Source organism: Vigna angularis, chromosome 9, assembly GCF_016808095.1.
Source record: "Vigna angularis cultivar LongXiaoDou No.4 chromosome 9, ASM1680809v1, whole genome shotgun sequence".
NCBI classification, from domain to species: domain Eukaryota; kingdom Viridiplantae; phylum Streptophyta; class Magnoliopsida; order Fabales; family Fabaceae; genus Vigna; species Vigna angularis.
In genome coordinates, this window is record NC_068978.1 from 30,292,281 (window position 1) to 30,312,720 (window position 20,440).

The 20,440-nt window shown below is 32.7% G+C and overlaps 3 protein-coding genes across 12 annotated transcripts; 2 read left to right on the forward strand and 1 right to left on the reverse strand.

Annotated features, from left to right (window-relative positions):
• The first annotated feature begins 970 nt into the window (after positions 1-970).
• On the forward strand, positions 971-2,810 carry LOC108346787 (methyl jasmonate esterase 1-like). Its single transcript, XM_017585835.2, has 3 exons — positions 971-1,455; positions 1,580-1,708; positions 2,375-2,810. Exons 1-3 carry the CDS (start codon positions 1,030-1,032, stop codon positions 2,663-2,665), a joined length of 846 nt encoding a protein of 281 aa, XP_017441324.1. The 5' UTR covers positions 971-1,029; the 3' UTR covers positions 2,666-2,810.
• Positions 2,811-3,822: 1,012 nt separating this feature from the next.
• On the forward strand, positions 3,823-9,879 carry LOC108347678 (phosphatidylinositol 4-phosphate 5-kinase 4). Of its 10 annotated transcripts, none has more exons than XR_008245311.1 (5): positions 3,823-4,858; positions 7,085-7,346; positions 8,474-8,824; positions 9,232-9,457; positions 9,599-9,879. XR_008245311.1 is itself a non-coding variant. In XM_017587074.2 (3 exons), exons 1-3 carry the CDS (start codon positions 3,990-3,992, stop codon positions 8,651-8,653), a joined length of 1,311 nt encoding a protein of 436 aa, XP_017442563.1. In that variant the 5' UTR covers positions 3,823-3,989; the 3' UTR covers positions 8,654-9,051. The 10 variants fall into 10 exon arrangements, 1 of the variants encoding a protein (XP_017442563.1); XR_001833912.2 differs by having other exon boundaries at positions 9,257-9,457; XR_008245310.1 differs by having other exon boundaries at positions 9,257-9,457; positions 9,653-9,879.
• A 1,708-nt stretch (positions 9,880-11,587) lies between these two features.
• Positions 11,588-13,369, reverse strand: LOC108347000 (60S ribosomal protein L37a). Its single transcript, XM_017586090.2, has 5 exons — positions 13,219-13,369; positions 13,074-13,113; positions 12,748-12,836; positions 11,961-12,043; positions 11,588-11,868 (listed from the first exon to the last, which is right to left on the reverse strand). Exons 1-5 carry the CDS (start codon positions 13,219-13,221, stop codon positions 11,805-11,807), a joined length of 279 nt encoding a protein of 92 aa, XP_017441579.1. The 5' UTR covers positions 13,222-13,369; the 3' UTR covers positions 11,588-11,804.
• Between the last annotated feature and the right edge of the window lie 7,071 nt (positions 13,370-20,440).

The following is a 20,440-nucleotide window of genomic DNA, read 5'->3' on the forward strand; positions in this document are numbered from 1 at the left end:
TCAAAAATGATAATAAATATAATTAGAAATTTGCGAGCATTCAATCGTGATGCTCCAGAAAAATATAAATAATGTGATTTCATTCATTTAATTTTTTATTTCTTATAAAATAAAGAATATTTTTAAATTATTCTTAATTAAAGTCATGAATAACTTTGGCAAAAAACAAATAGACATAAAACATTAGTGTTGTCTTGAAGATATAACACTTTAGCAATGAAGTAATGCAATGAGTATATAACTTTATATATAATTTTGCTTTTTTCCTTATGGTAGTTTGCATATCACATCATAGTCTGAAAATAAATGAATTAAAGATACGAATGTAAAGATGAGTGTATTAAAATATTACACCAAAAAAATCATTAGCACATAACAGATTGATATAAAGGACAAGATGCACTATTTCTTATAGAATATCCCTTTCATAATGAGGTAGTCATACTGCATCTTTACACATACATTTTCTATTTCAAAATGCGCCTGAATTTTAAAATCATTTTATATCTCCTCTGTGAAAAATTTTGGATCTATTAAATGATTTCTGAAAGTTTGTCTCCACAAATATTTTGTAATAGTGTAATTTTCACTCCCTTTCAATTTTAATTTATGATTTTGTTTTTGTCAACAGATTTTCAAACATAAGATAAAACATCACAATAAAAAAATGAAACATCAAAATAAAAAAAATTATATATATAAATTAGTCATATCTTTATATAATGTGACTTGTGAAATTAACATAACCAGAATAAGAAATATGGGATGGACTAGAGAATGATTTTTTAAAGAAAAAGTCAACTAAAATATTATTACCACTCAAAATGAAAATCTAAACATATTTGTGTGAGAAAAATATGTTGAAGACTTTATGAAATTGAGAAACATATTATTAAAGGAATAATCATTCATGATAAACAAGAACAGATGGACCTACAGATGCATAAATATAGATGAAAAGATCATGAGACTCAGTTTCTACAGCAAAACCAAAAGAAAAAAGGGAAAGACAAGGAAAAGCTTTTGAAGATGCTCAAAAGGGAGAAGTACCTTTTGGTGATCTTTGTGATATTTCTTCCTTTTTTCTTTGCTTGTGTTGATGGTAAGTACTTTGTGCTGGTGCATGGAGCTTTTCATGGTGCATGGTGTTGGTATAAGGTGGCTGATCAACTGAAATCAGAAGGTCAGAATGTGACAACTCTAGATATGGCAGCATGTGGTGTGAATCCAAAGCAGACTGAAGAAGTTGATTCAGTTTCAGAATACCATAAGCCTCTGATCACATTCTTGGCCTCTCTTCCTCCACAGGAAAAGGTCATTCTTGTAGGTCATAGTCTTGGAGGGCTATCAGTATCCATTGCCATGGAAAAATACCCTCAGAAAATCTCTGTTGCAGTTTTCATCACTGCAGCTGTTGTCACTCACAACCTCACCTACCTTGCTTTTCTTCAAGAGGTATTGCTCTCACTAGTCACACATTTTCAATTATATATGTGTGTGTGTGTTTCATTTCTATCTACAAAAGAAATTATAATTATGAAATCATACAATTTGGGGAATCTATGTGTTAATCATGTAGGCAAATAGAAGATTGGGAAATGATTTGGTGGAACAATACTTCATATTGGATGGAAACAAAGCTCCAATCCTCTCATCAACTGGAGTTGAATTTTTTAGATCAAGATTGTACCAACTATCAACAACCGAGGTAAACATATTCAATTTAATATTTCTTTGACAGAGAATCATTCAAGCAATTGAAAAGTTAACGAATGATATATTTGAAAAATTGACTCCGTATAATCTTGTTTAAGAGGTTTTTAGACTATTCAGTAGTTACATGTAGGAGACTATAAGTACGTTAAGACTAGATGACTAGTCTTATATTGTCTACTAAAACATGTATAGTTTGTTTGTATCGTATAGTGGTTATAGTTGTATAAATGCTCACAAAATCATAAATAAAATTTTCTATGACGTGTTGACACACAGTTTTTAAGAATTTATCTGCAGTGTATTGCGCAAGTCTTTCAAAATACAATAGTTATTCAATTCTATTTGAAAAGTATTGTTTCACGTGTTATAAGACTCTAGCCTTTGTATTGGGTTTTTTCTATGGTGTGTTTTTTCTTCTTGTTCATTTGTTTACCTTCTATCAGTTTCAGAGTTTCAGCATTTATAGTTCTCCTTTATTTTTACAAACTGGTTTTGTGGAGTTTAGTTAAGTTTAAAATTAACGTATCAAAATTATTAGAGCTTACACGATTTTATGAGGTTGAATTAGACGGCATGATTTGATTGTGTAAACTTTATCTTTTGTGTATACAATGCATGGTTCCATTAGAAGTGAAAAGTCTGTTTACATATTATGCAGGATCTAACACTTGCAGTATCTGTGGTGAGACCTTTACCTCCCTTTATGAGTGATGTAAAATTATTGGAAAAACAAAGTGCAGTAAGCAAGAAGAGGAATGGAAGGGTTTCTAAAGTGTTCATAATTGCTGAAAAAGATAATTTGATACCAAAGGACTTTCAAAGGTGGATAATTCAGAACACTGGTCCATTTGCTGATGTCAAAAAGATAAAGAATTCAGACCATATGGTCATGTTTTCCAAACCCAAAGAGCTTGCTTTAGAACTGTTAAAGATTGCTTACAAATATTAACTTCAATAATATGGTAATGTGATGTGCATCATAGAATAAAGACATGTTCATTGGACCATTATCATAAAAATATGTACCAATGTTAACTTTTTTTAGTACACCAACATCCAAACCTCGTATTCGTGATAAATAAAGATGTTTTTTATGATTTGAGCTACCATATTATAACTCGAAAATTTAATGCAAAAGGTACTCCAATTAATTGCACAAAGTTTATCCACACATATTTTGTTTGTAGCTTTTATTGTATTGTACTCCAATTCTTTTCTGTAATTTTAATCCCAATATTTTAGATAAATGAAATTTTAGTTTATTTCTTAATTTTGTTCATATAGTATTTCGTTTATCTGGATTGAATCCTAGATCTGATAAACAAAAATATATATTTAAGTGCTTAAAATGCTAAAACACAAAAGAACCTTAGCAAAATTGAAGATCAAATCATAATTACAGACTTTCTAAAATAAGAACATTAAAAATTACAAAAAAAAGAATAAAAACATCAAAATCTCAAATTAAAAATTAATGAAAAACCGAAACTACAATTTCACCACATCTTTCTATAATGTGACGTATCAGTTAACATACAATTCTTTTTTGTTTTAAAAAGTTAATAAAAACTTCATTACTTGTCAAAAGAAAAGTCTATACTTTTGTATAAGAAAAGTCTATACTTTTGTATGAGAAAAATATGTTAAAAGTCTTTATGAAAATGGCAGTAACTTGGTGAGAGAGAGAAGTGAAACTTCATCAGAATCAGAGACAAAATCACCTTCAGTTCTATCATGGCTAAGTGCTGTCCAATTTAGAATAAATACATTTTATTCAAATCTCCTTATATCAACTAGATAAAGAATGTTCTATATCTTGCAAATTCATCACCCATAATCAGTGCATACACTAAATTAGAAAGGTTAAATAATAAATAATAAGGATAACCTTTAATCCTTGGTTCTTTTATTAATCTTCAACTTACTAAATAGAATAATCTTTCATTATATTTTCATTTAATATTCTATAAAATATTTTAGAAAATTAGTAAGGGAATAGATAAGATAAAATATACTATTGTATTTACCAATACCCTCAACCATAGTTGAAGTTTTCTTATCACATAAATTTAATTTATTTTTAATATATAGTTGGCGAAATTATTATGTTAGAGAACAGAAAGAAAAGAAAAAATAGGCACATAATCACTTTCTTCTTTCTTCTTCTCTGTTTTTTCTTTGAAGAGAAACATCATAAGAAAAAGAAACAGTGAAAGTGAAAGAAGAAGAAGGAAAAGAAAAGGAAAGAAAGTGGTTACGATTTCCCTAATGTAATGCATCATAAGAAATCCGAACTTCAGATCGGAAAAGAAAGCACCGGCGTCTCTTCCGATTTCAACCCGCTCCGCCACCACCCCAACCACCACCACCACCACCCTATCCCCAACCTCAACCTCCAAACCCAAACCTCAACAGTCCCCTATAAAAGACCCTCCCTCTGCAAATCCCCAATCCTCAACAGATTTCCAAAACCGTGCCGCGCCACCGTTCCCTCCGCCGCCGCCACCACCTGGGTGTCCTCCGTCGTCTCCCTCCGTTGCCGCCTACGCCTCTTAATCTTCTTCTCCCTACCCTTCTTCTACTTCCTTGTCTCCCACCCTACAAACTCCTTCATCCTTGATTTCCTCGCCGCGTTCTTCTTCTCCGCCGCGCTCTTCTTCTCGGTCAGCCTCGCCCTGCCGCGAATCCCCTCCATCCGCTTCTTCCTCAAGCCCGAGGCCCGGCCCGCGCTGAAGTTACCCGTGTTCTGGGCCCGCCCGGCCCAGCCCGAGTTTCAATTCTGCGTGGTTGCGTACCCGAACGGCGACGTTTACGAGGGGGAGTTCAGAAGAGGGAAGTGTTGTGGGAGTGGGGTTTACTACTACAGCATGAGTGGGAGGTATGAGGGGGATTGGGTGGAGGGGAAGTACGATGGGTTTGGGGTGGAGACGTGGGCGAAGGGGAGTAGGTACCGGGGGCAGTACCGCCAGGGTCTTCGGCACGGGTTCGGGGTGTACCGGTTTTACACCGGCGATGTTTATGCCGGGGAGTGGGCCAGTGGGCAGAGTCACGGCTGTGGGGTGCACACGTGCGAGGATGGCAGCAGGTACGTGGGGGAGTTCAAGTGGGGCGTCAAGCATGGCCTTGGACACTATCATTTTAGGTATGGAAATGGTTGGCGAGGGTGGGGGTGGGGGAGGAAAAGAGTGTGTCTATGTTTGTGTTGAAGTGTTTAATTGAAGTGTTTAATGGAAGTGACGCTCTTTACGGTTTATAATTGGTTTTTTGTATTCTGAAAGTTCGAGATAGTAAAATTGGGTACGAGGTTGGTTTAATTGTTGCTGACTGGGGTTTGTTTGGTTTTGTGCTTTGTCTTTGGTTCTTTAGCTTTGTGGATTATGGGAATTTCTTACTTATGGACCATGTTTTGGTGGCCGTGTTATGTTTGGTTTCTTTTATTGATTGTGTATTAATTGAATACCTCTTTGTTTTCGATTTGTTGTGTGTATATCTAAAGCTTTTGAGTTACTTTGGCAAGATGTTGGGCTTGATTTGGTAATGTACTTTGTCGTCTGTTTTGTTGTAGGCTTGCGGCAATTTCTTCAGACTTAACCTTTTGCTGCTTTCATGGGTTGTCTTAGGTTTTATTTTATAAAAAATGAAAGTTGGATTACCATCAATATACTTTTACAGTGCAAAGCATTTGCATAGAGGATGAACATATACAATTTGCTTCAGCAATGGCTTCTGTTTTGTCTAAAATAAGTCGTAGGCATCTAAAATTTACTTGGTTCGGTTGTGTACCTATTGGTAGCAATTATGGAGCGTAATATGTAATGCAGATATTGCAAAGCAATTGCTTTGAGGTGTTTTAGGATGTTAATTTCTATTGTATCTTTTTCCTGGAATAAACCAAGAGGTAAATAGACCTAGTATCAATAACATGTAACGGTAATAATGATAGTTTATTTCACCTGCATTGGCATTTGGCTGCCAATTGTCTAGATGTGTGGAAATAAATAAGTGGGAGTTTAATATTGAAATCAAAGATTAGATGAAGCAAGCATGAAGTTGGCTAAATTGCTTTAAATAGATGGCATGAGACTGATACCCTTGGTCCAAAAGCACCTGTATCCACTTCCACCTGCCACCCGGGTGGGGCCTCACTCAAGGGGAAAGAAGAAGGAAGGAAGAGGGAGCTAAAAAGGAAACACCACTTCTTTGTGAAAGTAAAACTAAATCACTATATTATAGAAAGCCACATTCATTAGTGGTGTCTAACTACTGATCTTATATAAATCATCAGTCTGAAAATGCTTCCCTCTTATCCTACAACATTTTGAGTTTTAATGGGGGATATGGATCATGAAGTAGGTAAAACAAGCATGCTTCTGTATTTGTGGATGAGTAAAACCTAAATATATTAGAAGGGTTTCAGTAATGAAATTGGATTGGTGGATAATATCACATGTGATAATTCATGTATTTGTTATCTTCTACGAGTTTGAGTAAAATAGTAAACATTTTCCCTAGGAAAAGTAAAAGGGAAAGGAGGCAGACATAAAGCTTTTTATGATATTGTTTGAGTTCATTTTCATTATCTTAGTGAATAATCTATTATGTCCTTCTGTAGAAGAAAGACCAATTCAAGGGGAGATTGGAAAACCATTTTGAGGGAATACATTATTTCCTTATGACTTTATATTCCTATTTGATTCATTTGAATGAAAGATCATATAATTGTCTATGAAGTCGACAAAAAGTATGAAATCTAAAATGCAGAAAACACTGAACTTTAAAGTGTAAACATTATTTGTATGTATTCATGTTCTTAGGACTTATCTTTGTTATTGCTACTTTCAGTTTACAAGAAAGAGGTATCTGCTCCCAAGGATAGAATCAGTTTCAAAGGTGCTTTATACCTCTAAAACTTTAAAACAATAGGGTGTTCCATTATAATTACGTGGCATGTGTTTTCAAGGACACAGTCTCAAGTTCCTTTGCAAGAAGCTAATTCCACAACATGGCCTTGTGATCACATAGCAATAATTCCAACCATTTGAATGTCATGTAGTTTAACTTTGCAAGCTTCTACAAGTATGGTGTCTTTTCTTCTTCTCTCCATCTCCCTATTTATTCCACTGAAGGAAACCAGTCCGTAAAAAACAAAAAGAGTATTTGTTCTCTGATCAGAACTAATATCTTAGGCATGCAGTTAACGAAATTTGGTGCTCCATCCTGGATGCTTGACCTTGAATATGGGTTCCTCTCTTTTAAGTATCATTGGTGTTATTAAATTGAATTTGATGGGACTTTATTCTGTTTCTTTTTCTTTGCTTACTGGTAATAGTATTTTTCTTTTGTTGTAACTAATTATTTTTGTTATCAGAAATGGAGATACATATGCTGGTGAATACTTTGCGGATAAGATGCATGGATATGGGGTATATAGTTTTGCAAATGGCCATTGTTATGAAGGATCCTGGCATGAAGGCAAAAGGCAAGGAATTGGAATGTATGCATTTAGAAATGGAGAAACCCAGTCTGGTCACTGGCAAAATGGAGTCATTGACACTCCCAGCTCACAGAGTGCCACCTATCCTATTTCTCCTGTTGGTGTCAATCATTCCAGAGTACTAAATGCAGTGCAGGTACACTCTACATTTGTGACTTAGTTTACCTTAATTTATTGTTTAATGTTCTTTCCCGCTTATCATTAAAGGAAAAAAGACTTTGGCCTAGAATTAACAGTATGGATGATTACATTTTGTCATTGATGCTTTACTATTTTATTACAATGGCAAATGATGTATCAATCTTCTATGAGTACATTGCATTATCATCTTTTGAGAGATGCTTACACTGCATTCCCTTCTCTTGAGCATCTTAATAACTTTCAATATAAAAAAACTCTCAAACAATTGTGAACAATTACAAATGCACCTCCCAATAATATTTTATCTTTTTATATGGCTTTGATTATCACTAGCAATTAGCTTTATATATCGGTATTATTGGTTTTGAAATTTCATCAAAAAATTTATTTCATCTTTTAAGGTCATGAAATTGATAGTATCAACAATCATGTCAAGAATCACAACGAAAGAAAAACTCTAAAAAAAATGTTCTTTTACATTAAAATAGACTCAAATGTAGCTTCTGTTCATCTTTCAAGGCTGGGGAATGTATATTTTAAAGTAAGAGGGTAAAGAGTAATTTAAGCATATCTAGAAGAAGAAATGTGAAATGTGATAAGCTTTAATTATGTGCTTTGAATTTTTTTTATGACCCGAGTTATTGGTAATTCTGATTGATATCCTGTATATCATAATGCTTTCTTGTAGTTTTTTATTACCGAATCTACAAACTTGTTGGAAATGGTTTCTTTGGTTGTGTTTCTGTCTCCAAGGTTGGTTTCTTATCTGAGTGAGAATTGGTACTTTTTAACTGAAATTCCAATTGAAAAAAATAGTGTTACATTATAGGAAAAATTAGCCAGAACTTTTACAGATTTCAGCTAGATTTAGGAGTTGTTGAATAAGATATCATGGTCAAAGCCCCCTATTTATTTAATAATCAATGAGGTGCCACTCGTTCTGTCCAAAGTTCTGACTGTATACAATTCTTCCATTTTGGCAAAGCTGAGAGAACGTTTTTTTTGTATGTATCAAATTAGCCCATTTAAATAGAAGGAAAGAAAAGACAAAATTAACTGCAAACAGTTAGTTTTCATCACGAGCTTTCATTATTAATAATGTGTTTGTTTGTGAACAAACAGGAAGCAAGAAGAGCAGCTAAGAAGGCCTATGATGTGGCCAAGGTAGATGAAAGGGTGAATAGAGCAGTAACAGCAGCTAACAGAGCAGCCAATGCAGCTAGAGTAGCTTCTGTCAAGGCTGTCCAAAATCAAATGCATCATAATGTCAACAGCAAGAGCATTCCAATCCCCATTGTGTGAGGCTATCAGCTGAAACTTTTGTTACAGTAGAAATGCTCGAGATTGTTGGAAAATGTCGATATTTTTAACTGAGCCATTTACACTGCCATTGTCACCACTGGCTGAGAGCAAGCATATTTATTATCCTCTGCCATAAGTCATAGGGGGAGAAAGGGTGATGGCTTCCACCTGGTAAAAAAACTACATATTTTTTCCCTTTGCCTACATCTTGTAAATTTATGTAGATGTAAATGCTGGTGTGCGGGTGAAACCTCAACCCAACTCTGAGGTCATTAGAGCTGTAAAATTGATTTCTGTACTTTCCAATGCCTAGTGTCCATTTGGTTTGGCGTTTAGTAGATAGAATTGACTTGGAAAAAGGTTGAGAAAGAAATTCTACTAAATCAAGTTATATTTCAGTCACTGGAAAGTATTATAATTGATTTTCTATCAGTAGAAGAAAAGGGCTTGAAAAGAGATTTTTTATAGCAATAGTGAGTTGCTTTTTACCAAACTGTATGAAAAACATGGATTAAAAATTGTATGTGTTAGGTATCCTCGTATAGAAACAAGGGAATAATAATGTTTTCTATATTCAGTAATTCTGATGTTCATACAATTCAGAATACAGAGCCAAAACAGAGAGAATGTAACGAAAAGATCCTCCCATGATTTCCCCCCTGCCACCTCAGCCATTCTGTTACTTCAGGGTGAAGGACGTGTCCTTGTGGGTCCCCAAGTGATGGGTTTCCACTTCTTCCTCTCAAACCTGGTGGATTTTCCTACTCTGCTTTGCACTCTTTCTCCTTCATTCGTATGAGTATGGTAATATTTTTGGGTCAAGAATAAAACTATTTTTTGCTTAGATCTTGTATGAGTAATTGATATCATATTATAGTTCTAAGTGATGTAAGAATAGTGTCATTTCAAATACTTTATATTTATTACATTTTCCCCTCTTTTAAGGTATCAGATAGACGTGTTTATCAATCTTCATTGCTGTTGGTGATAATTGAATAGGGGGCAATGTGTCTGGGACATACACATCATCATCATCATCTCTTCTCTTGTCACCCTCACGCCATCTCATCATTCCCTTCATACCATCAACTCTCCATCCACGTATGTTGCCATATATTTTAAGTCTTTTAGCTTCATCTTAATTTTACAATTACATCACTTTTGTCTACATTTGTTTGAATTTTGTAAAAGCTATTTTGAATAAAATTGAGTCTAAATTATGAACGTCAGTAAGACAAGTTTTTTAACTTTAAGTGGTATGTTATTTGTACCTATGATCTTGAATCAATATAGCCTGTCTTTTATATTCTTTCTCAGTTTCATTCTATACATTGTTCGTTTGAAGTGTGATTTTGGATAGAGAGGACTAGCTGAGAAATAATTGAACACTAAAATTGTTTTGCTTGAGAAAGGGGAAAGAATAGAAAAAGAATATTGAGATAGACTTAATGTTAAAAAACTATCCTTTTTGTCTTTGAAATACACATTCGTTTATTTTTCTTTTTTTTTCACTTTTCTTATTCAAATAATTTAAAAATCTATTTATTTTTTACTCATCATCTCTTATTGTATTTATCTCTCATCCAATTCTTTCTTTTTTTATTACTCAAATATCAAAGACTTTTTAGGACATGAAGTGATGGATTGTTAACTACCAAAGCTTCGTGTACATGTATAAAGATTGAGAGAAAATTAACTGGGATGAAGTGCAATAAAACTAATTATTTTATTCTTTAGCTCATGGTTATGACAATAAAAAGATCAATTTCATTAGAAAATAATATTAAATGAACTTTGTGCTATTTCATTAATTTAAATTAAATGTTGTGCATGAACAATTAGCATTGTGGTTATATGATGACCTAATTGATTGGGATTCATCACATTTCATAGAATAACTTCATGTTGTCCAAATCAAATCATTGAGGTCACTGTCTAGCTTACTCAAGCAAATTTACATAATTTTGTAGATTTAATTATTAATTTGATATTGTATTTTTGGTTTTTTTTAATCATGAATTGTTATGTAGTATCCATTGTTAAAGTTAATTAATACTTTCAGATTTTAATGTACACGTAGTCTTTTACATATGCTTATTCTATGTATGTCTGAGTTTTATTCCTCTAAGTTAGTATCTTCGATACATTTTAATTATTATCGATTTTTAAAAAAAAAATTGTTAGTTGTGGCTGTTGTAACAATGCTACGAAATTTGTTTAGATACTTATTAAACGTAAGAACGTTTGTTAAGGAAGAAATTTGGGGTAGTTTATATTGAGATAACTAAATATACTATTTATTATATTCAAATTATATCATAATAACGAATTTAGTTTATTATTCTGAATATTTAGAACTTAATTTATTTTTATTTTTCGTTCTTTTTTTTATATTGATGTTTTCATTGTGTTGGAATTTTGTCAGAGTTCAATTTTTACTATTACTATTATTAGTGTACTACAACCATTGCACTTTTATGGAGTACTAACATTCCTTTGCAAACATCAAAATAATTCATGTTCGAAATGGCTTCCAAATGTTTGGTTACTTACACTTCGTTACCCAAAATGAAGTAATAAAATCCAACCTTCCTATTACATGCTCAATAATTAAACTACAGCACAACGTGACAGCAACAATGAAAAATGAACCATTTCGTAAGTAGTCTTTGATTAATTTTGAATTTTGATGTATTTCATGTATTAAGATGCAAGAGCTACATTGACAAAACATAACTATTAAGATGCAAAGTATTATTTTCCTTAAGACAAATAATGCGCCGTTAGTTTCGGTCGTACAACCAATAATATTTAAAAGGGGTGCATAAACTAAATTTGATTTCGTTTTATAAACAACTAATGTACAGGAGTTAGCCGTATAATAGAAATGTGATGATTTCTTTAATTTTAGAGTTAGACCAAAATAACCAAACATAAATATAACCACGGACTAAAATCCCATAATTTTACCATCCAATGACAATACTACAAAATTAAATAGCATTTTTGAATGATAAAGTGCATAGTTACTGATATCCTGAACAAAGACTCAAAATTGTACTCTGGATCAACTCCTCAATCGAAGTACGACGACTTAAAATAAGCAGCAAAATTTATGCATTGAAAACAAAAGGAAAGGTGTAAACTGCGTTTAACTCTCGGTCTGCTCCCTCAGCCTTCGAATGGTGCTTCGGACAGTCACGGCACTGGCAGTACTGTCAAGAATACGGACAAGCAAAAACATATTTTTAACTACCATACAACAAGAAATAATTACAAGTAGAAGACAGCATAGCAAGATTCTTACTTCAATGTATAAGCACCTCCAGCCTTCACTTTTCCACAGTCTTTGCATCCCCAAATGCCAACAGCCTTCCTCTTAACAGCGTACTGAAAAACAAAAACACCATCAAATACTGACCTTAGGCCACAGTCAAAGAATATGGGTTATCATGTCCAGAGTCTTATATATGGCATATAGGAGAAGGCGAAATTCTGCTATATAAACACATGGATTGCAGCGCAAAGCACAACCGTTCAAGGACTCTCTTCACGAATTGCAACTGGTAGTTACCAAAATCTTCTCGATGACACCGGACCAATACTTACTAATGATAAATTACACTGAACCAGAATAAAAAATGTTTAATTCCAACAGGTTTAGCTCCTAAAAATTAGGGAGATGGGCTTGGGTATACTGAAAAGATCACAATCAAGCTCCATTTTTTGTACTCGTTTAAGATGTATAACATTTTCAAAACAGTTTACTATAATCTATTAATGACAAAACAAGTAAACTTAATGAATATTATGTATATAAAATAAAATGACATTATACATTGCAAAATATACTACAATTAGAATGTTATGCTTCTTTAATTCGGCAATCTAACTATACATAGCGTTACAATCTAACACGTTCAACCGGGCTTATCAAGTATATTGCATTGTCTTGGTCATGTTTGGAATCAAATTCCAAGTAATGGAAATGACAAAATCTTGGGTTAGTGCGAACAAAAAATATATATCATTAAACACCCTCAATCAATGGAAAACACAGATTACATAATCAAAATGATGATTAAAGAACTAACCTTTCCACAGAACTCACAGAAAAATTTACTGTGCTGACTAACTTCCATCTTCTTAATTTGCTTCCTTAAACTAGCACCATATCGGGTGCCTGAAATTTGACAACACAACCATAAATCATCACCTCACTTTGATACATACATAATTTTCCTAAAGTGAAAATGTCTCCAACAAATAAAACGGTATAAAAAAAGACCTTTATTTACTCCAAACTCACTATCGTTCAAAATTTACTTTATGGTAACATCATCGTTACAAGCAAAAATAAACCTTAAACACTAGATCAAACACGGAAAACGTTCAGCAACAATCGAAACCGAACACGTACCGTATTTTCCAACAATACCGGCCTTCTTGGTTCGCTTGGTCTGTTTCAATGCACAAAAACGATAATCACGTTAAAATCAGGGATTGGAACAAAGCTTAGGGTTTCAAAAATGCAATACCAAATACCAGAAAGTGGAAGAAAGTACCATTTTCAGAAGCTGTGAAAAGAGAAGAGCGAGGAGTTGCAGAGTTGAGATGTGTGGCGATTCTGCAAAACTAGGGTTTGACTAGAATAACACACCTTTTAGGGATGCCCTAATGGGCCTATGCGAGTTCGACCCATATTTTAAGCCCAGTCCAGTTCGGCTTGCCCCAACCACCAAAAATTCAAATGTTATTTTGCCTTCCAAATAAATAAATGAGATTCTTCGAAATTATAATTATATCAAATATCGAATATGTATTATTAATGAATAAAATATACTAAGATTAAAGAATTACAATGAATAAATGTCTTCAATTTTATAAATTATATTTTTCCTTTATATTAAATAATTTGAATGGTTATATAAGACCATTTATAATGAAAATTGGTAACTTATATTAAAGAAATATTGAATATAAATTCCAAATTCGATATAAAAAATTATAATTTGAAAATTTTAGACAATTAATTGCATCGATTATGTAAAGAATTTCTTTTTGCTAATTATAAGTGTATAAAATATGAGTAAAATTGGGGGAAAATATAATGGGAAAAAAAAGTAGAGAACATAAAGTCTTAAGTTGTATTATGAATAGTGGAAAAAACACAATTTTTTCCATAAAGGTCTCCATATTTTTATTAAATATATAAATTTATTAGAAATAAAAATTGTAAAAAAAAAGGTGAAAATTAATTGGTTAGTTTTTAGTTGAGTGTTTGTGTAGTTATATTTTAACTATATATTGTAAAATTATTTAAAGAAAAAAATTCTCACCTCTTGTGATTTTCTTTTCCAGTTTTATAGTTTTCATATTTCAAATAAAGAAAACAAACTCTTGGCATGAAATTTATTGAAAACTATAAAATCAATAGAGAGAAAGCTATACAAAGCATAAGTTCTGCCATTTTTTTTATATATCCAATCATTTTCAACTAACGAGAAAGAATAAGTTTTAAATAGTGTGTTATTAATACTTCCTTTAAATTAGTTTCAATTTAAAACATACTATTTTTTTTATCATTATATTAAAGAAAAAACTATTAATAATAAGATTATGATTTAAAAAAATAACATATGAAGAAATTTTGAATTGGATATTTTGACTTTTTTTTCAAAAAACATTTTGAAAGGCATTCAAAAATGTAGATAACTAATTTTACCAAATAAATTTAAAATTTAAATATTTTTTATAATAAAAAATAAAGAGGATATACTATTTTTATATCATCTTTTCTCCTAATTGAAAATTATTATTCTTTTAATAAATAAAAAATAATTTATTTATTTAATAAAATTAATAATTGAATAAGTTTTCTAAATAACTAAATAAATTCTCTCTTTAAAAATATAAATTTTTTAATATATTTTTACAAAAAATATTATTTCTATATTTTAATTAATTACTCACAAAAATAATAAAATTATATATTTAAATGTAATAAAAGTATGAACGGCTTCTAATTTGGGCTTTTTATTTAAGTTAATTTCATATTAGATAACAATTAAAAATAATAAGATGTATTTATTTTTCTTGCATGGAAAATGGCCTATATTTAATATTCTCTAATAATATAAATGAGTTTAAATATAGACTTAAATGTTTAGTTTGTTATCATGTTAAGAGAGGAATTTATATTTACTATCCAGTTTTAAAAATGAAAACATTGGGTTCTATGTTATGAAAAATATATAATAAAGTCAACAAAGAAATAACAAGTTCAACAAATCATCAAAGAAAAAGCTAAACAAGACAGAGAAAAAGTTAGACCGCAGAAGAGAGAAGATAAAAAATACGGCCATGTTAGCATGGACTTAATGTCGTTGCTGTTAACTTAACAAACATGATCTTATTCATACATTTTTCATAACATATGAACTCAATACCTTCATTTTTAAAACCAGGTATTAAATAGAAATTCACCTCTTAACATGAGGACGAAGTGCATTTAAGCCTTAAATATATGCTATTAATCATTTTAGTTGACATATTTAATATTATTAAAAAAATATTTCATCAAATGCACAAAAGAGTTTTCTTTTCTCTTTGTCTTTTACGACTTTTTTTTTGTTCACATCTCACAAAATCTTATAATATATTTTATTATTATTTTTAACAAATAATTTAATTTTAACTTGCTCTAATAATAAATAATAACTTAAATTTCACATGTAAACCACCTATATTTCATGAAGATAGTAAAACTTTGAGTAAAGTTTTGTGTCGACATTATTTGCACAGATAAAAAATAGCAAAAGCATACTATGAGTGCTTAGTGTGAGTTTGTGCTTTTAAAAGTAGTATCACAATTGATAAATTATATATCATTTACTATTATTTTTTCTAGACACATTTTTGTCAAATATTGTTTAACCTTTTATATATGACACGTTATTGTTTATGTTGCTTGCATTTAACAAAGGTTTTCTAATATGCACTTCGCTTGGACACTTTACTATAGTAAATGATATTTCGTTAATTGTGTTGTATATTAAACTTTAAAACTCGAGTTGTTAGACAATCTAATTTCTCTAGATGATATTGCCTTAATAACAAGCTCCTAAAACTCTCTCAACCTGGCTCTGATACAAATGATGGAAGCAACATCAACAATTGAACTTAGCAATAAGAACAAGGTACCAAAGTGTAAAAGGTAAATTAACATAATTGGAAATAATCATTAGAATAGGAATTTAGCTATTGAAACATGCTTATAATCATGAAAATATATGTCAAGATGAAACTATAATGAAAAAAAAAAATACAAAATTAGTGGTTGAGTTCATAAACAATAAAATCAGCTTGCTATTGAGGTTTCAAACCCTAATTTTACTCTTATAAATAATTTAATGGATGCAAACAGAAGGTATAACGGATGGAAGATTGCACATATTAAAAGCAAATCTCGAAATAAAATCCTAATTAGGTAAGAACAAAAAAATAGTACAAAACACTAAAAGGGCAAGCATAAATTAACATTAACAATAAGAATTGCAACAAATTAAATAAATGGACATGTTTAATTGGTAAAAACAAAGACCAATTATGGAGAACTAAGTTGAAATTGAAAAAAAAAAACAAGGAATGAATTCAAAAACATGAAAATAAGATTATGCTTTCATCCTCCCAATGTAACCCATTTTCCAATTACAATAACCATTCAAGTTGGGACAAAGGGGCTTACAGTGACAATCGATGCTAGCGATAAAGGACAATTAGTAATGTTGTGATGGGTCACGGTTGACCATGATACTCGTTGAAATGGATGCAACGGAATGAAGGAGATGACAAGTGGTTTGGTGTGGTGCAAAGGAAAGTAAAAGTGGAAAGTAGAAACCCAAGAAAGGCTAAACCTAATTAAGGAAGGGGGTTAGAGGAGTCTGAAAGACTTTCTAGTCATGACTCTCAAAGAAGAGGAACTCTAGAGTGCTCTAAACAAGATTTCTCTATTAAAAAAAAGTTCTCATACAATAGTAATGAGCATGACATTTATAGGAAGCCAAACTCTTTGTTATGCAAACTGTGAGTCCTGAACTTATGTCATGATTCACAAATCCATTTACAAGCGGCATACAATTTAAGACTCTCTAGACGTCATTGAATGTTTGAGTTGTTTGGGAAGCTTGTTTGTTTTATATTTAATTAATAAAAATGTTATGTTATTTGACTAGTCAGAGTTTAGTACGGTGGGTAAAGATCTTGTGAATATGCCTAGGTGTTATGGAAAATAAAATAATAATTGGTGGAGTCAAAATGGAAATAAGCGAAATAAGATGTTTTAAATAAATATAAAATGAGTATGATGTTAGTGAAATGAGTTTAGCTTAGTGATTTTGTTTGTATGTTTGCCTATCTGACTAGTTTACCTGTGTTCGAACTTGACTCACAACAAAACTATGGTATTTTATTTTGTTCCTTTTTTTTTGCATTGAATTTTTTTTAGTTGGGCTACGGGGCCATAAATTGGTTAGGGCAGAGTGAGGGTCAAATTTTAGGTGGTTCATTTCTTCTTTCATCATTTTTCTTATTAGTTCTTTCTTCTCCCTTTGTTTTCTTCTTTTAATTTTCAAAAACCCTAGGCCATGGGAAGAAGAGAATCCAATGCTACGACAAAAAATGGATAAGGGAAAATTTACGAGAGTAAAGCGTGATTTTAAGGGAGTAATGGAGAAGGGGGATCCAAGGTTAAGAGTTTATTTTCTAAGGTTCGAGACTTTTAATTAAGGGTGATGGAGGAAGTCTATACAAGGTTGAGCAAGTGAGAGTTAGACGTACCAAAGCAAAAGTTTTAGAACTCAAGAGTGAGAGAGAGAGAAAGAGTTTAAGAGGACATGCTCACAGTTGGTCATGATACTTGTTGAAATGGATGCATCGAAATCAAGGAGATGAAAAATGGTTTAATGTGATGCAAAGGAAAGCAAAAATGGAAAGCGAAAACCCAGAAAAGGCTAGACCAAACTAGGGAAGGGAGCTAGAGGAGACTAAAAGACTCTTTTAACCGTGACTATCAAAGAATATGAGCTATGGAGTGCTCTCTATATGATTTCTTTATTCATTCAAAAATCTTGTATGTCGATGATGATCATGACATTCATATGAAACCAAGCTCTGATACCACTTGATGGCTCACGATTGGCCATGATACTCATTAAAATGGATGCAGCAGAATGAAAAAGATGAAAAATGGTTCAGTGTGGTGCAAAAGAAAGGAAAATCCCAAGACATAACTAGGGAATATGATAAGCTCCCTCCATGGCTGGATTTGAGCTTTCCACGGTTGCAGAACCAAAATAGAGTTGAAAGATTGATGAAGTAGTGGAAACCAGACACGTGATGGAAAGTGATTGATGTGATGATGATGAAGAGTTCTCGGTGAGGTGGAATGGTTTGGTTTATGGTGCGAGCAAAAGGCTTGGTAGGAATCCTATCTATGGAAGGTGGCTAGAGGAGATAAAACACTCTCTCTGTGCATGACTTTGAAAGAAATAAATCTGGAGTGATCTCAATTGAGGTTCATTACCATAAACATCAAAGTGAATACAAATAATGGAAGACAACTAAATTTATAGAATGATCCACGCCTTTCTACGGTGCCTGGCTAAGATCCTGACGATCATACGTGATAAATGAATCAAGTGTCACGTATTAGGAACATTTTCAATGTTAAATAATAAGCAATCACAAGCTACACACACTGAATGAGTGAGCTAACGTGTAGGGTGTTGATTGCCTGAGGTTATGTGCTGGGCGAGTCTCTTTTCCGAGTGAATAAGGTCTTCATTTCTCCTTCCTTAGATGCATATTCAAGTTGTTATTGGAGCTTTCCCACCTTGCTACGAGTAATGAGCCCTTGAATGGAGTTTAGGTTTGGGCCAAAGTCATTAGAAGGGGGCTATAGGAGATTGGAAGACTCTCTAATTGTAACTCTCAAAGAAGATAAACTTTTGAGTGCTCGCAATAGGAATTCTCTGTAAAACAAAAGTCTCATACAATGGTGATGAATATGACATTTATAGGAAGTCAGGCACTTTGCTATTCAGTTATGGACTTCTGCGATGATTCACAAATTCATTTATAAGTGACAAGCAACATGGTTGATAAATTGAAACCACGTGTAGAATGAAGAAAATACTATTGTGAAACAATATACCATTATTCTTTAAAATAAGGCCCAACAACTCGATTTTGATGGCCAAGTAACCCAGTTTGGATGGCCCAGTTTAAAGTAAGCATTTGAAATCGTCTTGTAGCTTGATCTAGGTGTTAGGCGACTTAGTCCTTGATCCCTACAAATTATTTTGAGGCTGGTACGAACAATGAACTTCTTTAGCCCATGTTAGGACTACGTATATTTAATGACTTACCATAGAGGCTTCCTGGATCTTCCTAGCCATACTCCGAGTGATAGGTTTGTTGAGTGGTCTTGATTCATCACATTGCCTCTAATCACTCTTAGCTACAAGATTCACCTCACTTTGATTAGAGATTTTGAGGCCATTTTGCATGGGGAACAAAGGTTTAGAAATTTGGGATATTGAAAAAATATGATTTTTAGACAAATTTATGAGAAATGAGGCTTGAGAAAGACTCACAATTTGAGAAATATTAGGTTAAGAAAGACGGGGCTCGCAAAAGGAGAAGAAAGGAAATGTTTCTTTTACCAATCTTAAAATTTGATTTTAATTTTCAAACTCAATTCCAACGAACTATATATATGAGTAAACAACTACAACAATTTTATTCATGAATATTATCGAGAGATAATATTTTTTTAAAATCTTTTTTATATAGGTACACTTTTAAAAATATCATACTTTAATTTTGTTTATATATTAAGGTTTAATACGATTGTTGGTCCCAATTTTTGTCACCTTTGTTCAAAATGGTCCTAATTTTTTTTAAATGTTCAATGTAGTTCTAAAGATTGTAATTTGTGTTCAATTTAGTCATTTTTTGCAAACGCCGTTTAAACCGTTAACAACCAAATGTCCAGCCGTACGATTAGTGAATGACATGTCATTTAACGGTTGACATGGACAACACCTCACCACCATCAAACCCGACCTGCCGTTGTGAAGCCCAAATGCGCCACCACTCCCCCTTCATTGCGAGCATCGCCTACCTTGCCACTTCTTCTTCGCAACACAAGCAACGCCTACCTTGCCACCACTGCCTCAGGTCGTCGCCACCATCAACATCGCAAGTCCTTAGTGCCGCCACCACCATGCGAACCATAAAATTGCAGAGTTGCAATCTCCTTCGCGAAACCAGTTCAAAAAATGCACACAGAATTGCGACCACGCGAGAAGCATCAACATCGCCTCCAATCATCACACATTTTCTTCGTTCAATCTCAACCATGTCGCAACACCACGTGCAATCGCAAGGATCACCGTCATCAACCTCTCCACCATCTCGTCAGCCACAACACCACCAAGCTTCTTCACATAACTGCAAATTCATCCCTAAGTTGCGCCGCAAGGAAGAAGAGAGAAGAGGTGCATGAGATCCCTTTCCCCAATCTAAAACCCTAATTTTGGGTGGGGCCTACGTGACAATGCCTCATTGGCCACATCCACCTCACTACGCCTTAAACTGTCCACGTCAACAGTTAAATGACATGTCATTCACTGATTGCACAATTAGACATTTGGTCGTTAACGATTTAAACGACGTTTGCAAAAAGGATTAAATTGAATACAAATTATGATATTTAAAATTACA

Coding starts and splice junctions, on each gene's coding strand:
- LOC108346787 (XM_017585835.2), top strand. CDS start 1,030: ATGCTCAAAAGGGAGAAGTACCTTTTGGTGATCTTTGTGATATTTCTT. Junction 1,456..1,579: donor ACCTTGCTTTTCTTCAAGAG/GTATTGCTCTCA, acceptor TTAATCATGTAG/GCAAATAGAAGATTGGGAAA. Junction 1,709..2,374: donor ACCAACTATCAACAACCGAG/GTAAACATATTC, acceptor CATATTATGCAG/GATCTAACACTTGCAGTATC.
- LOC108347678 (XM_017587074.2), top strand. CDS start 3,990: ATGCATCATAAGAAATCCGAACTTCAGATCGGAAAAGAAAGCACCGGC. Junction 4,859..7,084: donor CTTGGACACTATCATTTTAG/GTATGGAAATGG, acceptor TTTTGTTATCAG/AAATGGAGATACATATGCTG. Junction 7,347..8,473: donor GAGTACTAAATGCAGTGCAG/GTACACTCTACA, acceptor GTGAACAAACAG/GAAGCAAGAAGAGCAGCTAA.
- LOC108347000 (XM_017586090.2), bottom strand. Junction 12,044..12,747: donor TCTGTGAGTTCTGTGGAAAG/GTTAGTTCTTTA, acceptor TTTGTTTTTCAG/TACGCTGTTAAGAGGAAGGC. Junction 11,869..11,960: donor GGAGGTGCTTATACATTGAA/GTAAGAATCTTG, acceptor TATTCTTGACAG/TACTGCCAGTGCCGTGACTG.